The sequence below is a fragment of the Poecilia mexicana genome, unplaced genomic scaffold (genome assembly GCF_051168715.1).
Source record: "Poecilia mexicana isolate PSO_F unplaced genomic scaffold, ASM5116871v1 scaffold_23, whole genome shotgun sequence".
NCBI lineage: Eukaryota > Metazoa > Chordata > Actinopteri > Cyprinodontiformes > Poeciliidae > Poecilia > Poecilia mexicana.
The window spans coordinates 18,094,251-18,119,231 of record NW_028263392.1 but is presented as its reverse complement, the minus strand read 5'-3'; the positions used below and the strand labels follow the sequence as shown (position 1 = coordinate 18,119,231).

Sequence of the window (24,981 nt, the reverse complement as noted above, 5' to 3'; positions counted from 1 at the left end):
AAAAATGAGTCTTAGTATAGTATGATGTTGAAAATGTGCAAAAATGAGTCATAGTATAGTATGATGTCAAAAATTGCAAAAATAATACATAGGTTACTATGACTTCAAAAATGGCAAAATGAGTCATAGTATAGTATGATGTCAAAAATTGCAAAAATGAGTCATAGTATAGTAGGATGTCGAAAATGTGCAAAAATGAGTCATTGTATAGCATGATGTCGAAAATTGCAAAAATTAGTCATAGTATAGTATGACATCGAAAATGTGGAAAAATAACACATAGGTTACTATGACTTCAAAAATGGCAAAATTAATCATAGTATAGTATGATGTCGAAAATTGCAAAATTAGTCATAATATAGTATGATGTTGAAAATGTGCAAAAATGAGTCATAGTATAGTATGATGTCGAAAATGTGCAAAAATGAGTCTTAGTATAGTATGATGTCGAAAATGTGCAAAAATGAGTCATAGTATAGTATGACGTCGAAAATTTGCAAAAATAACACATAGGTTACTATGACCTCAAAAATGGCAAAATTAGTCATAGTATATAGTATGATGTCGAAAAAGTGCAAAAATGAGTCATAGTATAGTATGATGTCGAAAATTGCAAAAATTAGTCATAGTATAGTATGATGTCGAAAATCGCAAAATGAGTCATAGTATAGCATGATGTCAAAAATTTGCAAAAATTAGTTATAGTCTAGTATGACATCGAAAATTTGCAAAAATAACATAGGTTACTATGACTTCAAAAATGGCAAAATTAGTCATAGTATGGCATGATGTCGAAAATGCAATAATGAGTCATAGTATAGTATGATGTCGAAAATGTGCAAAAATGAGTCATTGTATAGCATGATGTCGAAAATTGCAAAAATTAGTCATAGTATAGTATGATGTCAGAAATGTGCAAAAATTAGTCATAGTATAGTATGATGTCGAAAATTGCAAAAATTAGTCATAGTATAGTATGATGTCGAAAATGTGCAAAAATGAGTCATAGTATAGTATGATGTCGAAAATGTGCAAAAATGAGTCATAGTATAGTATGACGTCGAAAATTTGCAAAAATAACACATAGGTTACTATGACCTCAAAAATGGCAAAATTAGTCATAGTATATAGTATGATGTCGAAAATGTGCAAAAATGAGTCATAGTATAGTATGATGTCGACAATTGCAAAAATGAGTCATAGTCTAGTATGATGTCAAAAATTACAAAAATGAGTCTTAGTATAGTATGATGTTGAAAATGTGCAAAAATGAGTCATAGTCTAGTATGACATCGAAAATGTGGAAAAATAACACATAGGTTACTATGACTTCAAAAATGGCAAAATTAATCATAGTATAGTATGATGTCGAAAATTTGCAAAAATAATACATAGGTTACTATGACTTCAAAAATGGCAAAATGAGTCATAGTATAGTATGATGTCGAAAATGTGCAAAAATGAGTCATAGTCTAGTATGACGTCGAAAATGTGCAAAAATTAGTCATAGTCTAGTATGACGTCGAAAATGTGCAAACATTAGTCATAGTATAGTATGATGTCGAAAATTGCAAAATTAGTCATAATATAGTATGATGTTGAAAATGTGCAAAAATGAGTCATAGTATAGTATGATGTTGAAAATGTGTAAAAATGAGTCAGTCTATTATGACGTCGAAAATTTGCAAAAATAACACATAGGTTACTATGACTTCAAAAATGGCAAAATTAATCATAGTATAGTATGATGTCGAAAATGTGCAAAAATGTGTCATAGTATAGTATGATGTCGAAAATGTACAAAAATGAGTCATTGTATAGCATGATGTCGAAAATTGCAAAATTAGTCATAATATAGTATGATGTTGAAAATGTGCAAAAATGAGTCATAGTATATAGTATGATGTTGAAAATGTGTAAAAATGAGTCAGTCTATTATGACGTCGAAAATTTGCAAAAATAACACATAGGTTACTATGACTTCAAAAATGGCAAAATTAATCATAGTATAGTATGATGTCGAAAATGTGCAAAAATTAGTCATAGTATAGCATGATGTCGACAATTGCAAAAATTAGTCATAGTCTAGTATGATGTCAAAAATTACAAAAATGAGTCTTAGTATAGTATGATGTTGAAAATGTGCAAAAATGAGTCATAGTCTAGTATGACATCGAAAATGTGGAAAAATAACACATAGGTTACTATGACTTCAAAAATGGCAAAATTAATCATAGTATAGTATGATGTCAAAAATTTGCAAAAATAATACATAGGTTACTATGACTTCAAAAATGGCAAAATGAGTCATAGTATAGTATGATGTCAAAAATTGCAAAAATGAGTCATAGTATAGTATGATGTCGAAAATTTGCCAAAATTAGTCATAGTATAGTATGATGTCGAAAATGTGCAAAAATGTGTCATAGTATAGTATGATGTCGAAAATGTGCAAAAATGAGTCATTGTATAGCATGATGTCGAAAATGTGCAAAAATGAGTCATTGTATAGCATGATGTCGAAAATTGCAAAAATTAGTCATAGTATAGTATGACATCGAAAATGTGGAAAAATAACACATAGGTTACTATGACTTCAAAAATGGCAAAATTAATCATAGTATAGTATGATGTTGAAAATGTGCAAAAATGAGTCATAGTATAGTATGATGTCAAAAATTGCAAAAATGAGTCTTAGTATAGTATGATGTTGAAAATGTGCAAAAATGAGTCATAGTATAGTATGATGTCGAAAATTGCAAAAATTAGTCATAGTATAGTATGATGTCGAAAATGTGCAAAAATGAGTCATAGTATATATAGTATGATGTCGAAAATTGCAAAAATGAGTCATAGTATCGCATGATGTCGAAAATTTGCCAAAATTAGTCATAGTATAGTATGATGTTGAAAATGTGCAAAAATGAGTCATAGTATAGCATGATGTCGAAAATGTGCCAAAATTAGTCATTGTATAGCATGATGTCAAAAATTGCAAAAATGAGTCATAGTATAGTATGATGTCGAAAATTGCAAAAATGAGTCATAGTATCGCATGATGTCGAAAATTTGCCAAAATTAGTCATAGTATAGTATGATGTTGAAAATGTGCAAAAATGAGTCATAGTATAGCATGATGTCGAAAATGTGCAAAAATGACACATAGGTTACTATGACTTCAAAAATGGCAAAATTAGTCATAGTATAGTATGATGTCGAAAATGTGCAAAAATTATTCATAGTATGGCATGATGTCGAAAATGTGCAAAAATGTGTCATAGTACACTATGATGTCGAAAATGTGCAAAAATGAGTCATAGTATAGTATGACATCGAAAATGTGGAAAAATAACACATAGGTTACTATGACTTCAAAAATGGCAAAATTAATCATAGTATAGTATGATGTCGAAAATTTGCAAAAATAATACATAGGTTACTATGACTTCAAAAATGGCAAAATGAGTCATAGTATAGTATGATGTCGAAAATGTGCAAAAATGAGTCATAGTCTAGTATGACGTCGAAAATGTGCAAAAATTAGTCATAGTATAGTATGATGTCGAAAATTGCAAAATTAGTCATAATATAGTATGATGTTGAAAATGTGCAAAAATGAGTCATAGTATAGTATGATGTCGAAAATCGCAAAATGAGTCATAGTATAGCATGATGTCAAAAATTTGCAAAAATTAGTTATAGTCTAGTATGACATCGAAAATTTGCAAAAATAACACATAGCTTACTATGACTTCAAAAATGGCAAAATTAGTCATAGTATATAGTATGATGTCGAAAATGCAATAATGAGTCATAGTATAGTATGATGTCGAAAATGTGCAAAAATTAGTCATAGTATAGCATGATGTCGAAAATGTGCAAAAATTAGTCATTGTATAGCATGATGTCAAAAATTGCAAAAATGAGTCATAGTATAGTATGATGTCGAAAATTGCAAAAATGAGTCATAGTATAGTATGATGTCGAAAATTGCAAAAATGAGTCATAGTTTCGCATGATGTCGAAAATTTGCCAAAATTAGTCATAGTATAGTATGATGTTGAAAATGTGCAAAAATGAGTCATAGTATAGCATGATGTCGAAAATGTGCAAAAATTAGTCATTGTATAGCATGATGTCAAAAATTGCAAAAATGAGTCATAGTATAGTATGATGTCGAAAATTGCAAAAATGAGTCATAGTATCGCATGATGTCGAAAATTGCAAAAATGAGTCATAGTATCGCATGATGTCGAAAATTTGCCAAAATTAGTCATAGTATAGTATGATGTTGAAAATGTGCAAAAATGAGTCATAGTATAGCATGATGTCGAAAATGTGCAAAAATTAGTTATTGTATAGCATGATGTCAAAAATTGCAAAAATGAGTCATAGTATAGTATGATGTCGAAAATTGCAAAAATGAGTCATAGTATCGCATGATGTCGAAAATTTGCCAAAATTAGTCATAGTATAGTATGATGTTGAAAATGTGCAAAAATGAGTCATAGTATAGCATGATGTCGAAAATGTGCAAAAATTAGTCATTGTATAGCATGATGTCAAAAATTGCAAAAATGAGTCATAGTATAGTATGATGTCGAAAATTGCAAAAATGAGTCATAGTATCGCATGATGTCGAAAATTTGCCAAAATTAGTCATAGTATAGTATGATGTTGAAAATGTGCAAAAATGAGTCATAGTATAGCATGATGTCGAAAATGTGCAAAAATTAGTTATTGTATAGCATGATGTCAAAAATTGCAAAAATGAGTCATAGTATAGTATGATGTCGAAAATTGCAAAAATGAGTCATAGTATCGCATGATGTCGAAAATTTGCCAAAATTAGTCATAGTATAGTATGATGTTGAAAATGTGCAAAAATGAGTCATAGTATAGCATGATGTCGAAAATGTGCAAAAATTAGTCATTGTATAGCATGATGTCAAAAATTGCAAAAATGAGTCATAGTATAGTATGATGTCGAAAATTGCAAAAATGAGTCATAGTATCGCATGATGTCGAAAATTTGCCAAAATTAGTCATAGTATAGTATGACGTCGAAAATGTGGAAAAATAACACATAGTATCGCTATGTGTTATGACTGCAAAATTAGTCATAGAACAGTATGATGTCGAAAAGGTGCAAACATGAGTCATAGGTTACTATGACATCGAAAAAGTGAAAAAATGACATAGGTCTAATGTAGTTTCATGTTGAAGCTATGATCAATGTTTTTTAATCGTGCAACCCTAAAAATTTGACATCATATCGTCTCCATTAGTCAAATATTTCTCCCTAAGTAATGAGAATGTTACAAATTAGAACACCCAGTTATTTTTAAACAGATGAGTTTGTTTAAAACTCTTTGGTTCAGCTGCTGATTAAACCTGCAGGAGTCAGGAAGAGTCTGGGATTTATGGAAATCCTTTATTGCAGAATGAGCAGTTACATGGAAAAAGGCACGATGAAAACTGTTAATGCTGCTTTCTGATTGGCTGCTACACCTGATTGGGTAAAGATCTCTAATCATGTTTAAAGCAAAGTAGCTGACAGTTAGTCTCATTACAGCGCTGCAGCGCTACAGTACACATGCCAACTTCCTCTCCTTTCCTTTCAGCAGAAGTTTTCACATAGGTACAACAGAAATCATTTCCAGGTCATCCCTGAAGGACCGGCCTCAGTCGGACCCGGTTCTGCTTCAGCCGGGTGGGATGACTCACCTGCACATGTGGGCGGAGACATTCATGACAGTCCAACATTCTTCACCTTGAGCTCAAATACATTCTCACATTTGAAGATCAAATCTAAAATAATTCTGTGTACAGCAGTTTTATCTTAAATTAATCATTAATATATCATCCTTTAGTTTTAAAGTTAATGCCTACAGCCTCAGAACGGCATCAGAAAATCTATGTTACTCTAAACGGATCAATCTACGTTTATTAACTCAGCAGCTTCAGTTTGTGCTTCTCATGGATTTTTATCCCATTCAGTCACAGAAGAACTAGAATATTCCAGGTTTTAAACATATGAACTAAACTTTGTGCTCCTGAGAAATAAATCCAGCTTCACATTCATGCAGAGATGAATATTATCAGCAGAACTCGAGATTTATTTCACAATCTGACAAAGTTTTATTTAAATCCAGGAACTGGCAGGAAAATGAAAATGGTTTTGCTTTAAGTATGAATCAGGGAAGTATTTATGCATGAACGTTTTTCTGCCTTCCAGGAAGTGAGAATAAAACCCGAGAGGCACAAAGAGCTGCCTGCAGGCGGTCCGACATTAATACTGTGAGGCTTCGCTTTGGAAAAATCAGCTACAAGTAGCAAAACGTCCCCGTCAAGTTCAGGCAAACATGGCAGAAGGTTCTGTGATTTCTGGATGTCCATCAGTTGCTACGGTGACAAGCTGAGCAGTTCCTGTCTGCGTCGCATGATCTCCACGAACTCGGCCCGGTCAGCTGCCACCTGTGGGTGGAGAGCGGGAGAAACAGACGGCGGACGCTCAGTGGGTGCTGCCTTCGTCGAAAGACTCCACCCCCGAGTCGACGGTGCTAGCTGCTAGCTTCTCCTGCCGCCTCCTCATGATCTCCTGCAGCTCAGAGCCTGAACTCTTCTGAGGGAGACAGAGACAGAGAGGACAGACGTGAGGACACGGGCAGGACATGGAGACCTTAGCGCAGGAGACTCTCACAGGGACACTTTGCTATGAAACCATCTCTGCTGCTGCTTATGACCCGCTGAGCTAACAGGAAGTTGAGTGAGCCGCTTCCTGCTGGGTCGTCCAATAGCCCTCCAGTAAAGATGTAGAAACGGAGGACGGGTTCCCACCGGACAAGTTTTAGGTTCTGAGGTCTCCAGGATGAAGGACTCAGTCAGTGTGAGATCGCGGATGAGACCCCAACTGATCAAAACGCAAGAAAACGGAGCGCGCCGCCGGCTAGCGCTAAAGTAACGGTTACTGCTCAGGTCTACTACAAAATCAATCCAACCTTTGACCCCTGGGGCTGTCACCAAGCAGACCGATGAGCCTCCTGTTTATGAACCAATCAGCGAGCTTCATCTGGTTTAACTGGTTCTGGTCCACTTTGAGAGTCTCCCACAGACCTGCTGGCCTCTGAGCCAAAACTCTAATGAGCGTCAGCATCGCCTGGCAGCAGAAGGTTTCCCAGCATCCTCTTCTGTCGGCGCCAGCCAGGCTTTGTCCAGCGCCGCCGACCCGGTCGGGGAACCACCAAGCAACAAGGGTCAGCCGCAGGAATCAGGATGCATGCTGGGTAACGGCTGGGAGCACAAACATCTGCAGCGGCGCCGCAGAGCCTGAACCAGCCGGATAAAACCCAAACACTGAAGGGGGTCAGCAACCTCTGGAGGGTCTTGATCCAGAATCTGGTTCTGATTCTGGATCCGATTGGGATCCAGAATAATCTGAGCTGTGATGTTTGTACTGCAGCAGGTCCAGGTCTGAACCAGTAACTGATACTCACCCATCTGTAGACTAAACGGAAATGGGGGAGGGGAGAGAGAGAGAGACCTCAGACCTGATCTAGAGCTGCTCTCTGCAGGGAGGGAGTGGGGTCATGGTGGTGGGGTCATGGGGTCACTGTGGGGCAGAGCTAACCATGTCAGGGAGGACATGCGCTGCAGCTACACAGGAAGCTCCTCTAGACTAGTTCTGCTGGCCAGGTCCGGCTAAACCCTGAGACTGTCCATGTGGGGTCGTCGTCAGGCCAACAGTCCAAGCTAAGGACGGGACATCCTGGTCCAGATTTAGGTCAATAATCTGACTGTAAAAAGGTCAGGAGGTCACTTCAAAACCCCACAGATTCAACCAGGGCCGGCCCAAGCCCCCATGATGCCCTAAGCCAGTGTTTTTCAACCACTGTGCCGCGGCACACTAGTGTACCGTGACTGATCGTCAGGTGTGCCGTGGAAATGATCCAATTTCACCTACTGTACCGTATTTTCCGGACTATAAGCTGCTACTTTTTTCCTACACTTTGAACCATTGTAGCCTGGTGCGGCTTTTCTGTGGATTTTTCTTCAACCACCAGGGGGCTCTTTAGCAGGGGGTGAGTCATTGGAAGTTAAAATTGGAAATCAAAGAAGAACACGCTAATTTTCATTTAGAACAAGCACATGCTAGCAGCAGGCACGACGGAGAAATGTTTTCAAACTCATATGATGCAGCTTCTAAGTTGAGGAGTATTGATCTGGCAGTACAGGAGGGAAATAAAGCCGCTGCACGTAAACTCGGCGTGAACAAAACCGGATTTGGAGACGGAGAACTGTGTCCTTAATATATCCAGCAGTTATTAGGACGCAGCCCTCTGCTGCCCTCTGCTGGTTCTTATGGGAAACTGAGAGCGGCAGAGACACCAGCGGCCTGTAGCCCGGTGCGGCTGATATATGTAAGTTTCCAGGAGGGGGGAGGTGGGTTAAAAAATTTTAAGGTACGGTTTATAGCATGGTGCGCTCACAGTCCGGAAAATACGATAATTGCTCTTAAAAGATTTTTTGAAAACTAATTAATTATCTGCAAATGATGCCATCTTTGAGTGTCTCTGCTGTAGCAATGACTAGCGGCGTAATCATGTAATTTTATTACCACTAGATGGCAGTAGGTACAGAGCATTTTACATTAAAACAAGAGAATTAGTGATGCATGAATGTTACTACATTCATGCATCACACCAGTGTTGTGGCTGTTCAGGTGTTCAGGTGTATTTTTGAAGTGGACACGTTAAGTGCAATTTGAAATAAGAAATGTAAAATATGATACATTTTACATTATTTGATTCCTATTGTGTTTATTTGATTCCTATTCAAGACACTTTGATAAGAATGACTATATATGTAATGTAGGCGGCTACAGAGTATCTTTGTTTACATTTTTGGTAGGTGGTGTGCCTCGGGATTTTTTCAATTAAAACAATTACCTTGGCTCAGAAAAGGTTGTAAAACACCGGGCTAAGCGAAATGTGGTTTTGGGGCCTCTAGCTCTAACATTGTGGATTGTTGGACTCAACAGTTAGACGATCGGATCTTTCACACACCTGCTATAAACTGACTGCATCTCTGGCTGTTTACATCATATACATGTATAATATAGGATACATTTATAGGCCAACTGATTTATCCACCAGTTGATTTCTGGGTCGATTTCCTTAATTTTGGGGCATCGTGATTGGCTGAAACTTACATGTGAAGTTGATCTTATCCCCTGATCTTCATCAGCAAAGGTTATAACTCAGCCTCTGTCCTCTTCTGCTCTGCAGTGAGAGGTTTGACTGACAGACCACCAGGTCTGAACCTTTACAGTTAATATTCACCCACTGTGGAAACTCAGTGACTTTCTTGCTACATTTAGCAACATTTCAGACAAAAAAATTCATATCAGCCAAAACCAAAATCAGCAGCTCAGGCTTTTTAAAGATCGGTAACCAGGGATCGGCCAGAAAACTGCAGTCGGTGCAGCTCTACACACATTCATGACCTTCTCTGATTAAACTAATTTATCTAAAGCGTAACTCCAACAGCTAAAAATGTCATTTATACCAGGTGAGTCTTTCTCCCCTGAGAATCTGGACCGGTACCGGTACTGGACTGATTCTGAGCCTTCAGATGATGTCAACAGAAGTTACACTTAACTTAGAAAAATAATGTTTGTTTTAGCCACAAAATGCTTCTGCTCAGCAGCAAACAGCAAATCCCAGCTACAGCACAGAGCAGCTCATCCATGTAGCCTGATGTAGAAACATTTAGCTAGACGATGTCAGACAGTCAGAAGTTTTAATTATTATCAAACTCGGCGTTTTGAAGCCAAAACTACCTCAGAAATATACAGAACCACCCTGAGAATCACCTCATTTAAAGTTAAACTCAGTTTCACACAGAGAGCCTAGCATAAATGTCTGGCTGTTGAACTGGACCGGTCCAGGTCGCTATCAGGCTAATTTACTATTGGCAGTTTTACTAATCTTTACATCACCAAGGTTCATTAAAACAAACCTTTATCTGGGCTTTTTTCTGTTCTTCCTCCTTCTTCTCTCCCTCCCTGAAGGATGAGTCCTTTTCTGAGACATTGTTTAGCTAACTTAGCTTCTGACCGGAGCTTTGGACGTTTGGACGCTCATTGCAGCTCATGTTACCGGCGAAGCGTGCGGTACCTACCGCAGCCACCAGGGGGCCCCAAGAGAAATTTATTATTTTCTTTTTATTAATAAAATAATAATTTCTACATACATTTTCAAATATATATATATATATATATATATATATATATATATATATAGTAAAAACAAATCACTTCATAATGAAATTATGTGTTTTTGATATGACATAGAAACTACTAAAAATCAGCTCCACTGAGGGGCCCCTTAGTGACTCCAAGTGGCTGCTTAGTTTGCTTATGCCTTGGGCCGGCCCTGGATCCAACGCTGTGTCTGATAACAATGTTTTTCCCTGATCTGTGCAACTTACAAAAAATAAATAAAATCCATCCGGAGCGCTGCGGCAGCCATCTTTACTGCCGTAAATGGAGCGCTGCTTGGCGACGGCTATGTTCTTCTTCTTGGGTCGGTTTGTTGTCAGAAAGCGTTCAGAGTCTGATGGCAGTTAATCAGTATCATGAACAAACACCGGCTCTAACCGTTTAGTTTTTTTATTATACTTTGGTTTTATTTCGTTGTCTAATTCAGTTAATTTGTTAGTTTTTACTGTTTGCTGGTGTTTCCTAAATATGCTTTAGTTTTTATTAGCTATGTTTTAGTTTTTTATAGGTGCAGAATTCAAAAAGGCCGTATTGTGATTATGTTTACATCAGTTGGGTTATGAAGACTCAACAGGAGATAATAAAATGCGTTCAGCTGCTGAACAACTAGCGTAGCGCCGCAAGCGGGAAGTGGAGCGCCGGGATTTACAGATGATGTTGGGTTTGTTTCACTTCCTCAGATTCATTAACATGAGAACAAAACATTTTATCTGAAATCTCAGAGTTTTAGTTTTACAAACTAAATGTTTTCATTTCAGTTAAAAATATTTACTCAACTTCAGTTTCTGCTGGTTTTCAGGTCAGAGTCTGTTTAATTATTCTACAGGAAGCTGCGTCTGGGTCCGGTCCATTTGACTTTACTGCGGTTCTGGCCAACAGAACCGGGCTGTGGAGGCGCCAAAGAGAAACGGTACCTGAATGCAGCCAGTCAGAAGATCAGAGGAGGCTCAGAAGAAAACCTGCAGGAGGGAAGCAGACGGCGACAGCAGAGAGACGCTGGAGAACCGGGACATGGACCGGACCGGACCGGACTAGGCCGGGACACAGACCAGGACCTGGACCGGACCGGACCGGGTCAGGCCAGAGGGACCGACTCATGGCTGGTTCTGCAGCAGTACCAGTATGAAACGGTCGTGCGGTTCTGGGCCTCCAGGTTCTCCTCTAATGGACCAATCAGCTGGAAGCTCCGCCAGGTGAACATCTTCATCATCATCATCAGAACTGAGATAAAGTCTGATTTCATTTTTAATCTGATCTTTTATTTTATTAATCTGGAAAAAAAAACTATAATTCAGATTCGTCCACTTTGGACTGGCTGGATTTCATTCATGTTTTTACATCATTCAATATGTAATAAATAAAAAACTAATCTATTTCTAAGTAATATTTTAACAACATAAAACTGAATTTCTTAGGTTTATTGATGCTTTGTAATTATGTCAAAACAGTGATTTTTTTTATTTCAATGAAATTTGTGAAATTAAAATTTTATTAAATTTGTTGAATAACTAATGCTGATTTTAATATATCAGTTATTCTTATTTAATATTTTTATCAAAATATTAGAACTGAATTTGGGAATTTCCTTTTTAATTTTCCCAGAAAATATATTTTTTGATTTTATTCTATTTATTTATTAATTTGCAGCAACTTAAGCTCTAATGTGCCAAGATTATTGGTGAGTTATTGGTAGTTATTGGTGAGTTCTCACCTCCAGCGCCGCCTTCTGGACCGTCACCTGGCTGAAGACCCGACCCCCGTCGTCGGGACAAACCGTCTTCAGCTCCTCCTTGTTGAGGGAGAACAGCTGGGCTCCGGTCAGAACGCCCAGGCTGCTGATGGTCCTGCAGAGAAACAGCAGGGGGTCACGACCCGGTCCAGTCCAGAGACCCGGTCCAGTTCAGAGACCCGGTCCGGTCCGCTGCACTCACACTGGGCTGAAGCCCTTGGCCTCCAGCCAGGCCTTCACTTCATCTGGTGGAGAGTCGTAGGTGATTCCTGGAGCCGGCAGGTTGCCGCTGTTGCTCCGAGACGGAACCTGGAACTTTTTCTGTGCGCTCCGACCCAAAGTCAGCCGGTGGACCAGCTCGTCCTGGACCTCCTCCATGTTGGACTTCCTGCCTGCAGAACCAGAACCACATGACATGAGAGAGTCACAAAAACACAAGGCTGAGCTAGAGTCTGGAGTTATCAGACAACATTTTCCTCATAATGGCTCAACTTCCTGTCCATAGGTTCCCGTTTACAGCTTCTTGTCTATAGCTTCCTGTCCAAAGGTTCCCATTTACAGCTTCCTGTCTATAGCCTCCCATTTACAGCTTCTTGTCTATAGCTTCCTATTTACAGCTTCCTGTCTATAGCTTCCTGTCTACAGCTTCCTGTCTATACAGCTTCCAGTTTACAGCTTCCTGTCTATAGCTTCCTGTTTACAGCGTCCTGTCCAAAGCTTCCCGTTTACAGCTTCCTGTCTATAGCTTCCTGTTTACAGCGTCCTGTCCAAAGGTTCCTGTTTACAGCTTCCTGTCCACAGCTTCTCGTTTACAGCTTCTTGTCTATAGCTTCCTGTTTACAGCTTCCTGTCCACAGCCTCCCGTTTACAGCTTCTTGTCTATAGCTTCCCGTTTACAGCTTGCTGTCTATACAGCTTCCTGTCTACAGGTTCCCGTCTACAGGTTCCCGTCTACAGGTTCCCGTCTACAGGTTCCCGTCTACAGGTTCCCGTCTATAGGTTCCCGTTTTCCAGCTTCCTGTCCATAGCTTCCTGTTTACAGCTTCCTGTCTATAGGTTCCCATTTACAGCTTCTTGTCTATAGCTTCCTATTTACAGCTTCCTGTCTACAGCTTCCTGTCTATACAGCTTCCCGTTTACAGCTTCCTGTCTATAGCTTCCTGTTTACAGCTTCCTGTCCAAAGCTTCCCGTTTACAGCTTCCTGTCTATAGCTTCCTGTTTACAGCGTCCTGTCCAAAGGTTCCTGTTTACAGCTTCCTGTCCACAGCTTCTCGTTTACAGCTTCTTGTCTATAGCTTCCTGTTTACAGCTTCCTGTCCACAGCCTCCCGTTTACAGCTTCCTGTCTACAGGTTCCCGTCTACAGGTTCCCGTCTACAGGTTCCCGTCTACAGGTTCCCGTCTACAGGTTCCCGTCTACAGGTTCCCGTCTACAGGTTACCGTCTATAGGTTCCCGTCTATAGGTTCCCGTCTATAGGTTCCCGTTTTCCAGCTTCCTGTCCATAGCTTCCTGTCCATAGCTTCCTGTTTACAGCTTCCTGTCTATAGGTTCCCATTTACAGCTTCCTGTCCACAGCCTCCCATTTACAGCTTCCTGTCCACAGCCTCCCATTTACAGCTTCCTGTTTACAGCTTCCTGTCTATACAGCTTCTCGTTTACAGCTTCCTGTCCACAGCTTCCCGTCTACAGGTTCCCGTTTACAGCTTCCTATCCATAGCTTCCCATTTACAGCTTCCTGTCCATAGCTTCCTGTTTACAGCTTCCTGTCCATAGCTTCCCGTTTACAGCTTCCTGTCTATAGGTTCCCGTTTACAGCTTCCTGTCCACAGGTTCTCGTTTACAGCTTCCTGTCCACAGATTCTCGTTTACAGCTTCCTGTCTATAGGTTCCCGTTTACATCTTCCTGTCCACAGATTCTCGTTTACAGCTTCCTGTTCACAGATTCTCGTTTACAGCTTCCTGTCTATAAGTTCCTGTTTACAGCTTCCTGTCTATACAGCTTCTCGTTTACAGCTTCCTGTCTATACAGCTTCCTGTTTACAGCTTCCTGTCTATAGCTTCCTGTCTATAGCTTCCTGTCTATAGCTTCCTGTCTATAGCTTCCTGTCCATAGTTTCTCGTTTACAGCTTCCTGTTCACAGCCTCCCATTTACAGCTTCCTGTCTATACAGCTTCCCCTTTACAGCTTCCTGTCCATAGCTTCCTGTTTACAGCTTCCCGTCTATAGCTTCCCGTCTATAGCTTCCCGTCTACAGCTTCCTGTCCATAGCTTCCCGTTTACAGCTTCCTGTCCATAGCTTCCTGTTTACAGCTTCCTGTTTACAGCTTCCTGTCTATACAGCTTCCTGTCCATGGCTTCCTGTTTACAGCTTCCCGTTTACAGCTTCCCGTCTATAGCTTCCCGTTTACAGCTCCTGTCCATAGCTTCCTGTTTACAGCTTCCTGTCTATAGGTTCCCATTTACAGCTTCCTGTCCACAGCTTCCTGTCTATACAGCTTCCCCTTTACAGCTTCCTGTCCATAGCTTCCCGTTTACAGCTTCCCGTTTACAGCTTCCCGTTTACAGATCCTGTCCATAGCTTCCTGTTTACAGCTTCCTGTCTATAGGTTCCCGTTTACAGCTTCCTGTCCACAGCTTCTCCTTTACAGCTTCCTGTCCACAGCCTCCCATTTACAGCTTCCTGTTTACAGCTTCCTGTCTATACAGCTTCCCAATTACAGCTTCCTGTCCAAAATGTCTTGTCCTGTGAGGAGTGAACTTACGTCCTGCGGCGGTGGCTCTCTGGGCAACCGGCTCCCTGGCGGCGGTGCCACCGGCATCGCTGGACGTGCTGCTGTTGTTGCGGCTGAGCGCGGCGCCGCTCGGTTTGTCAGGTTCTGCGGCAGGGGGAGGAAGTGGCGGCGTGGGGAGCCGGTTGGGAGCGGGCGGCGATGGGATCTCGGACATCTGAGGTTTATCTGGAGACGGGTCCGACTTTGCGGTCTGTTTCTGGAGGAGAACAGAACCGCCTTAGTGTCTGGTTCTTCCTGATGTTTGGAGCTTTATCAGAAGTTCAAAGGTAACAGTAAAGGTCTGCCTTAAAACCTGAAATTGAGGAAACTATTCCTACTTCGTATTGCAGCTCATCACTGTAGCAATATGTAGGTACTAGCATAAACATTAGCATGCTAACCATTCAGGTTGGATGCTTTTCAGATTTCCCATCAGCCACTTGAGTTTCAGGAAGAACATTTTTCAAAATGGCCGCAGTTTTAGAGCCTTTTAAACAAATTACCTTAAATTGTTACTCATTTTCATGACATGGATGATGTCACATTAAATGTTTTCAGCTTTGGTCATATTCATACAACCTTAATGTGATAATATTCATCAGGATGAGAAACTCAGAACTTCCTGTTAGCAAGTCTCAGCTGCTCAGCTTTAGCCTGATCCAGGCCAGGAATAAAAACCAGCAGATGAAACATCCTGATCAAGTTAAAATCAAAAACAGGATTTTGTTAGAGATCTAATAACTCTGATAAATGAGTTATTAGATCTCTGGGATCGTCCTGAACGATGAGGAAATGATGGTTTACCTCGTTTAACTCTCCCAGTAACTGCTGCTGAGGTGAAATGGAGCAAAGATGGAGGTCAGAAGATAAAACATGTTTTATTCACCATGAACTCACTAAATCTGACCAGCAGGGACTCTACTGTAGCAACCATCTGTAGGGTCACAGTCAAAAACTCACAGCAATAATTTGGGTTATTTAGTCAGAAGAGAAAAAAAATCAGGGTTCATAAGTCACATTGTGTTTTTAATTTTAAAAAGTTAATTTATAAATGCTAAATAGTTAGCTTTCTATTTATGGTTAGAAAGTTAAATATTTAGCCTTTGAATTAAATATTTAACTCGAAACTAAATGTTTAGCTTGGCGTTAAATATTTGCTAAGAGTTTTTCTAAAACCCGTTTTTCTCTGCCAGGCTGAGGAACCCGCGGCTCCAACCGATTAAAGGAACAGTCCAACAATCTGCACAGATACAGAACCAGAACCGGTCCTCTGGACCAACTGGCTACACTGGTTCTGATGGGAAATGACCAGCTGTGGGTCAGAACTTCACGTGGGCCAGTTCACAGAACCTTCAGGTCCAGTTCCTCCAGAGCCAGAGGTCGAATCTACTGGGTTCTAATTGGACAGAAAACAGGAAGTAATCTAGCAGAGGACACAGCCTGACTATGATCGGACGGAGAAACTGGCTAAACCCAAAATGTTCTGATCATCCCAGCGGGTCAGAACCACCATCACTCTGAGCTGAACATTCTGGAGAAAATCTGGAAAAGGACCAGAATGATAACTGGGTCGGGTAAAGACCCGGTTTGACCCTTAATGATGGTTCTGAGATACAGAGAGATGAAGACATGAATCTGACCCAAATGACCAGAAATGAGGGACTGTTCCTTTAAGAGACCTACAGCAAAGCAACCAGGAATCAGAACTGGACCATCAGAACCGGAGCATCAGAACCGGAGTCCGGCTCTTCCTACCTTAAACAACTCAAACTCCTTCTTTGGCATCATGAGCTTCAGCCAAGAGAAACGAAACATGGATGAAGATGAGCGAGATGATGATGATGATGATTATGAGGATGAGGATGAAGGTGAGGTACCTGGATGGTGTGGCTGTAGACCGGGTCTCCACGGCCAGTCAGGTCCGAGGCTCTGGTCAGTTCCAGGATGTTGTTTGGCACGTAGCCGGCGGCGCCGGCACCGTTCCGGACCTTCCACCACTGCTTCCGGTCATCCAGAACCTGCCAGACAGAACCAGGGCCCATCAGCTCTGACTCCTGATCTAGAAATGGTTCTGGTTCTGTATTCTAAAGAAGCTGTTCATTCAGACCCAGAACAGAACCAGAACCGGTTAGCGGTTTACCTCGAGGAGTTCGTCTTTCAGAACCGACAGCTCCGTGTTGTTCCTTGCCACAAAGTCGTACTTTGATTTGGCAAAGAGGTTCTGATCCAGTTGGATCTGCGCGTCCAAACTCCTGAGGGACAGAACGGGTCACGATGAGAACCGGATTGCAGCAGCGCCGATACCAGGAGCATCTGAGAGTCTGCTAACGGATCAAAACAGACCCAACATGGGCTCGACGCCCTGGAGAAATGTTCCCTGTGATTAGAAGGTTCTGGATCCAGACCCGACCCAGAACCTTCTGCTGCAGTTCAGAAGGATTTAAAGATGGAGGAAAGTCCAATCATCTGGTTTGAAAAGAGGAAATGAAGAACAGAATCAAGAAAGAAAGAACGAAACTTCATCAGTTTAAAACATTAATAAATACATGAAGGAAAACATTTGATTTTTATCAAATGACTTACGGTTTAACCAAAAAACTATAAATTAAGACAAATGCATTCAATTAAAGAAATAATTACAATACAGACAAACCCAATAAACTCTTTTAAATGTCAGAATAACTAATAATTGTTATTTTCTGTTAAAATCTAGGTGTAGAAAAGTTAATCAGTTAATCTTTATCTTCATTAAACACATAAACAGTAAATATTTTGAATTATTACAATTTTCAAATGTAAATAAATATTAATCAATATTTTTAAATATGTTCAGTGTGATTATTATATTTTTCGTATTTTGATTCATCATGTATTTATTAATGACTGAGCCAATGAAGGGGCAGCGCTAGCCCCAGCGGCGTTGCCAAGGGGCGGGGCCAGTTCTCCAGGGCGTCATGTGACCTGCGGTTACCGGTCCACACGGCGGCTGACGGCGTGTTTGAAAGCAGCCACGGCCGTGTTCTGGTCCAGGACCTGGAAGCCTTTGTAGGCGGAGTTATGGAGAGCGTACCCGTCAGCCAGAGGAAACCGCTGCAGCGCCCCCTGCTGCAGAAACACAGAACACGAAGCGCGTTAGCGGGCGTCGGCACCATAACTTCCGCCGGGTTCCGATCGACCGACCTCCAGACACGGCCGCAGGTCGGCCGCGCCGCGGGCGTCGGCATTCACCAGGCTCTCGGCCAGCTGCAGGAGTTCCTGCTCCCGACTCGGAGCCACAGCCGGAACCACCGGGGGCTCCCAGCCGTCCCGGAACCGCAGCGCCACCTGGGGGAAGAAGTGGTCTTTCGGCCACTCCAGCCTGGAAAACAAACAGAGCGGCCGCCATGAGATCAGTAACCATGGAAACAGAGACCAGAGAGGCTCCAACAACTACTTAACAGAAATCAGGAAATAGAGTAAATTATTCAGGCTGAACAAACATGAGAGAGAAACTTCTGCTGAGAACATAAAGCAAATATGAACATAAAAAAAATCTCACTGAAACTGACAGAAATACTGAGAAGAACCAGAACCAGAACCAGGACATTATCAATCCTGTTCTCTGGTCTGCTACAGGAAGAAATATGAGCCAAATATAGAAACAGCCAAGAACCTGGAAAGAACCAGGTCCAGTATAGAACAGAACCGAGTCATGGTTCTAACCTGCACTTGGTCCAGCCGTCGCCCAGAGTCACCCACAGGTGGCGCTCCTCGGCCGTTCCTGCGGCGTGAAGGAACTCGATGGCGTCTCTGCTGAGCAGCGGAACCAGGACGCTCCGGGCCAGCTCGGTACCACCGGACGCCTGGACCACCTGGAGACAGGGAGACCCTGGAGTTCTGCTCGGTTCTGTTGGAGCAGGTCCACCGTTAGTGATGTCATTCCTGGACTCACCATCCTGAGTGGTGTAAACAGGAAATGGACCAAATCCACGGCACTGGGGTTCTGAATGTGGTCCTTCAGCTTCGCCTGTGGGTCAGAGCAGACGGTCAGAAGGTTCTGCAGAACCAGTAACCTCTGGCTACAGTCTGGATCAGAACCAAACCAGTTTCAATGGACTGGAATCAATTACCAGCTGGTTGAAGGCATGTTTGAACTTCTGCAGACAGTCCACAAACTCTTCTTCACTGGGAGGCTTGGACCTGAGGGACAGGACGCCCTCTGGTGGACGAAACGAGCACCAGCACGTCAGAATGCTGTATTTTTCTCTTATTTACTTAAAGCCAATTATTGTTGGTTCTTTGTGTTATTTCCTCAAAACAAAAACAATTAGACAGTTTAGGAAACAAATAATTGAACTAAAATTAAAATACAAAAAAGCACCAAGTAAACGATATTAAAATTAAGGTCTAAAAAGTTTTTTGTTGATAATCCTTATATTTTAAAATGAAAAATAACTCATTTTGATCTTTAGTAAAACTAACACGGAAAACATTTAGTTGGGATTTAAAAATCAACTAAAACTAATTCTCCATAGTTTTCAAAATGCAAACAATTAAAAACCTTTAAATTTGAACCAAAATTCAAATATATTTTAAAAATAAGGTATATCAAAATAAAAGTCTAAAATCTTTATTTAAATTATTTCTAATATGTTGCATTAGATACAGTAATGTTTGAATTTGCCACCTCCCGGCCCTTTCTTCTTGCCCTTTTTGCCCTTCTTCCTCCTGCTCAGCTCGCTGAACGCTTCGGCCGCCTTCTGCAGTTTGGTCACAAAGAACTCCACGTCGTCCAGGATGTGGTTCAGGATTTGCTGCACAAACAACAACTTGGATTACGAGTCGGTTTGCTGAGGCATTAATGATTAAACCTGAACCAACAGTCTGCCCGCTGCTCTAAACTTTAAGCTGATTTTCCTCCAAACTCTGATTATGTTCAGATCAAACTGGGCCTGCAATCAGCTTAACTTTCTCCATGCAGCAATCTGCGCCAGATGTGAGCCTCACCACGTCCCGATCCACCAGCAGGGCCGCCATGTCCGCCGCACCATCGTCCTGCGACGGCTGCTGCTCGCCTGCAACGCAACGCCATGCAGGTCATCACTTAGAACAACGGAGGGCCGGCGGCCTGCAGCTTAGTGTCTCCCTGGTCCAACACGCTTCAATCAGCAGGTTCTCCTGCTGACGACCTTGTAAGGAGACTCAGGTGTGTGGAAGTGGAGACACATCTACAGGTTACAGGAGACCAAACCTCCAGGCCTGGAGCCGCCCACCCTGACTAACTGTGGAATGGGTCCAGTTATAGCACACGTGTCAGTCTCCAGTGCTGAACCACCTGAACAGAATAATTAGGTCATTAATAAGGCTCTGGAGACCTGATCTACACCAGGAGGAGGTGATGGAGCCGTTTCATTCCAGTGTTTTGTCCCTGTGGCTCATCTAAAACCTGCAGGACAGCAGAGGACTGGAGTTTGACACCCCTGAGTTAGAGTTTGTATGAAAACTAAACTGGAAACCAGCAGGGAGAGGAGCTCAGACCAGCAGCCTCACCAGTCCAGATTATAATCCAGATGAAACTAGATTATAATCTGTGTTTTCAGGCTAGCTTCAGGTTATTGTGTTTTACTTATTATGATATCTAGACGATGGTCAGTTAAATTAATATTTATTATAAGTGGAGACACTTCTGCTAATATAGCAAACCTAATTTTTAACATAACATCTTAGCTGGAAACATTTAGCACACTTAGCTTCTTTAAATTAAGTTAGCCTAATAAACGCTAATTTACTAGAATGTAAAAAAGTTCAAAATCTGTGTTGAAGGTTTGGTTTTTGACTTAATTATTCAAATTAGATGTTTATATTCATGCTCTTATTTTGACATTTGTTTACAGCGGTTTTGTTTAGTTTTTTCCTCAAATAACTATTTAAAACAACAACAAGAAAAAATAAAATGGACAGCAGAGACCAAGGTGTAATATAATGTCTTAGTGAACATCTAGACTGTAATGTTAAATTGGTGCTTGAGCGTTTTCGTCTTGTTGATATATTTTGAGTGAAAGTTTCACTTCCTGACCCACAAACGTACAGGTATGTGTAGGCCTGTCACCATAACAAATTTTGCTGAGCGATTGTCTAAAAATTTATTTTGACAGACGATAATATTGTTTCAAGACCTTTTGACACTGATTTAATGGAAATAATGTAATAATGGATGCTATTTCCTGCCATAGATACACTTTATTTCCAAAAGAACAGATAACACTGGAACTGATCAACTAAATTAACAAAACAACCAAAAACAAAAATAAAACGGATTCTCAGTCTCCATTACCAAAAAACGTACTTGAATAAAAAGTAAACAACATGAAGCCAAAGTGGAAATAAATAATGCATTCAACCAAAAGAGTGCAGATTATAAAGTCTGTACTGTATTGCCCTTCAGTAATCACTAGATTTAATGGGCACATCCGACCACCTGATGCTGTAGTTCATACTACACGATTTTTTTTGCCCCTATTTTCCCCTTGTAACAATCTTAGATCGTTGGCCGATCTAAGATTCTCGCTGGTGATTTCGTAACCGATCATCCTGCAGTGTGATGTAGGTCGTCATGGCCGCTCCAATCTAAATCAGGGTTTTTTCCCCGACTGGGAGCTTAACGCTGAATGTGACAGGTAGCCAATCAGAAAGCTGGATTCTCCTCCTGCTTGCTGAGGGAAAATTACGGAGGGGAATCCCAAACAGCTGACACAGCGCAACCCGAAGTCCAGCGGACATCGGAGATGATTTGTGGAAACAACATTAATATTTATCCAACATTTCGTGCAAAGAATATAGAAATGACAAGGAGAGGAGTTGGAGCCAAATTGCTACCGCAGTTGATGAACCCGGTAAGTTTTCAGCTGTTCTTCGTTAACATAAATAGGTTATAATAATTTTCATTCAGTCAGGACTTTACGCTGACTCCAGCCACATGCATCACAGGTAGATTCTAGTAAAACACTGATTAATGCCTGGTTTTAAAATTAGTTAACTGGACTTGTAGCCGTTATCTTGTGCCCATGTGGCTGGACACCACACGGCACGACGAACCCGATTGAACCGTTATACCGTAGATTTCTGTCGGCTAATGTGTCTCTCAGGTTTTGAAAATGGGCCGACAACTGGTGTATTTATTGTGAGCTGGACATTACACTAAGCAAATGAGGAAGGGAGGGTCAGTGCAGAGCACCGGAGCTGAGCCTCTTTTCAGTCAGTGTCATCAACAGAAAGAGAAAAGGCAGGAAGAGACGATAAAGCCGATAATTAAAATGAGGTCGATAGGTTTAATTTATCGTGCGATTAATTGATTTATCATTTATCGCAACAGGCCTAAACGATAAATGTGTGATAAATGTGGAATAACCGAGCAGAACCTGCTGAGGGCACTATACTTTATTATAGCTCATGTGTCATTGACACATTCTGGGTAATATATGTTAGCACTTAAGCATTACCGTCCACTAATATTTATGATAAATGCTTTAGCATTAGTGCAGCTAACTTGTTAGCTAGCGGTGCCAAACCCCTGATTATTATTGTGAGTCAAATTTAAGTTCAGCTTCTGTTAAAGCATGACTTTTATTGTGAAATTCCAGCTTTAAGTGTAATTTTATTTATTCCCAATAAACCTATGCCACTCACAACATGGCGGACATTCTGAGGTACGTTCTGCATATCCACCAGGTCATTACACCCGCAAACATAACTACTCCCCCTCCTCCCCTCTATGACATCACTCACAGTGCTTCTGTTCATTGGCCCATGCCGACCAGGCGGCGACACGCCCCCTACTGTCCTGATTGGATGAGGCTGGTGCCTCGGGGGCGGGGGTGGTGGGTGGAGGCGGGATCATGCCATCGCTCTTCAGGATCATCCTGTAAGATGGATCAGCCAATCAGCAGCCAGCATTAGAAGCCGCATCAGGAAGTGTCTGAGGTTTTCTTACTTCAGTGTCTCAGGTCGTTTCCTCACTTTGCCCCCTTTGGCATCGATCATGGCACTTTCTACGTCCAGGTGAATCAGATTCGCCTGTTGGAGCACGACACCTTCAACACATTTTAGTCACACAAACTCAGAAAACACCAGCTGCTCTGTTGAGGCTGTTCTGAATGACGTCTTCAGTCGGATTTGGAGTACCACAGGATCGTTTTCTCGGTCCCGTTTGATTTTCTTTAAATGTACACTTTACATGTCTGATCCTTAACTTCAATTAACTTTTAGGAATAAATCTTTCAACATCTGATTCCAGATGAAACATAAAAGCCCCAGATGTGGAAATATTTCCATCAGAACCAAACTGATGAAACAGAATACATCTGGAACAGCTGCCATGTACGACAGCGAATACGGAAATAAAACGTTGGAGCAACGAAAACCATCGTCTGTGCTGAGATAAGAGGGGTCTGGATCGCGGTGCTGGTCCGGTACCTTGATGTCGTCACACTGGAACAGGTGCAGGTCCGCCTTGCTCTGACCCGAGTCTTTGCACACCAGTGCCAGGATGGAGTCGTAGCTGCAGGCGTTCATCACCGCCTGGCAGTGCTGGACGGAGCCGATGGGGAAGTTCTCCAGCTCGTTCTGAAACACATCCAGACCGCCGGCGCTTTCAGCTCTGGTCCAGACCAATCAGCTGCAGCTCAACCACCAGACTAGGGCTGGGGGATATGAGGAAAATCTAACATCCTGATATATTTTTGCTATATCACGATACACAATATATATCACAATATTCTTATATGAGCTCCAGTGTTATTTTTAAACCAGACTCCTTGCAGACCCCATTTCTCTGCTAGACTTAAATATAAGCTCATATAAAAAGTGATGCAGTGTTTTGCTATAAACTGTCTACACTAGCGGTTCTCAACATGGGCGGTACCGCCCCCAGGGGGCGTTCAGAGGACGGCAGGGGGCGTTGGCGGACATTTTTACAAAAGGGGGGCGCTGGGATTCCTCTGGGGGGCGTTTGGTGGAAGGTAAACTTTACACCTTATATGCACAACAATGCCAGTTTAGACTCTGAGCAACTTGGTAAAACTGTATTGTGTAACATTAAACATGCTTGGCTGCAACGGTATCGATGGCAGCTCTTCTTCTATTCAGTGTTTGTTAGCTTCTGTTAGCTTCTTGGCGCAGCTCCGTTCTCCTGCTACTGGTAGCTGAAATCACAATACCCTCACTGTGTATCCCTCTGAAAAATGAACCATTTAAATAAAGAAATCCCTCCATGGTGAAACCCCGATAGAGAGCGTTCATTTTATAGCGTTAACACCGGAGCTGTAAGGTCCGGTATGAAACGAGGGTGATAGAACAGCACGGCACTTTTAAATTTCAATAATCAGAATGCAGAAATTGTTTCCGTTGTTTTAAAAGGTTTATGTCAGTCTGCCTTTCCCCATCGATACGCTTCCCGACCGCCCTGCACCTTAGGGGGTAAAAAAAATAAAGACGCACAAAACTCTGAAACAGGAGAAGCGGGACATAAAACGGGGCGACGAACTAGATGTGAATTATGGCATAAAAACAGAGAATCTGACGCTGAACAGTGAAAAATCAACACATGATGTGAAACATGATGATTAGACGGAGCAGCAGGTGATGAGTGAAGATTAATGATGGACAATAAATGATAAAATAAATCTAACAGGAAAGAAACTAAAGTGGACACAGCAATAAACCAGGAGAGGATAATATTAATCAGAGGAAACTAAATAGAAATGAATGAAGAACAAAATGCAAGAATAAACTAAGAAACTAAAGTAAATACAGAGGAATAAACTGGTATGGCAAGACCTTTAGAGCAATAATTAATACAGAGACTGTATGGCAAGAATAAACAGACACTATTTCCAGATAAAAGGTGAAATAATATTGATGAAGTGCCATGGGTTTGTTGAGACCACATCTAGTACTGAGAATAAATATCTGATCTGATATCTGATCACTTATATTTTAATTAGATTTTATATATGTATTTCTTCAATATTATTTTTCATGTCAGTGTTAATGTCATGAGGCTGATGACTCCATGACACTTTCAGTTTGACTCATTAGGATTTGATTAAGAACCAGATTTGTTCTTTGTAATTTCTGTCCAGTAAAACTATTAATCTATAATCAATAGACAGGTCTATATGAAGATATAATCCATGTTTCTCTCTCCTATTTGTACGGCA

General features: G+C 41.2%; 1 protein-coding gene across 4 annotated transcripts in view; it reads right to left on the bottom strand.

Annotated features, from left to right (window-relative positions):
- Positions 1–5,420: 5,420 nt before the first annotated feature.
- Positions 5,421–24,981, bottom strand: part of eps8a (EGFR pathway substrate 8a, signaling adaptor) — a 33,656-nt gene continuing 14,095 nt past the window's right edge. Inside the window, exons 6-22 of one of the 4 annotated variants that reach the window (XM_088003407.1) lie at positions 23,237–23,386; positions 22,755–22,837; positions 22,550–22,683; positions 19,772–19,839; positions 19,452–19,578; positions 18,895–18,983; positions 18,717–18,791; positions 18,488–18,636; positions 17,966–18,143; positions 17,757–17,890; positions 16,926–17,037; positions 16,663–16,803; positions 16,541–16,576; positions 14,777–15,002; positions 12,214–12,403; positions 11,994–12,126; positions 5,421–6,477 (exon numbers count right to left, since the gene is read on the bottom strand). In XM_088003407.1, the coding sequence (XP_087859533.1) occupies positions 6,406–6,477; positions 11,994–12,126; positions 12,214–12,403; positions 14,777–15,002; positions 16,541–16,576; positions 16,663–16,803; positions 16,926–17,037; positions 17,757–17,890; positions 17,966–18,143; positions 18,488–18,636; positions 18,717–18,791; positions 18,895–18,983; positions 19,452–19,578; positions 19,772–19,839; positions 22,550–22,683; positions 22,755–22,837; positions 23,237–23,386 (2,097 nt within the window). In that variant the 3' untranslated portion in view covers positions 5,421–6,405. Of the gene's footprint in view, positions 6,626–11,993; positions 12,127–12,213; positions 12,404–14,776; positions 15,003–16,540; positions 16,577–16,662; positions 16,804–16,925; positions 17,038–17,756; positions 17,891–17,965; positions 18,144–18,487; positions 18,637–18,716; positions 18,792–18,894; positions 18,984–19,451; positions 19,579–19,771; positions 19,840–22,549; positions 22,684–22,754; positions 22,838–23,236; positions 23,387–24,981 lie in introns of all 4 variants that reach the window. The other 3 variants (XM_088003405.1, XM_088003408.1, XM_088003406.1) reach the window with 3 other exon arrangements.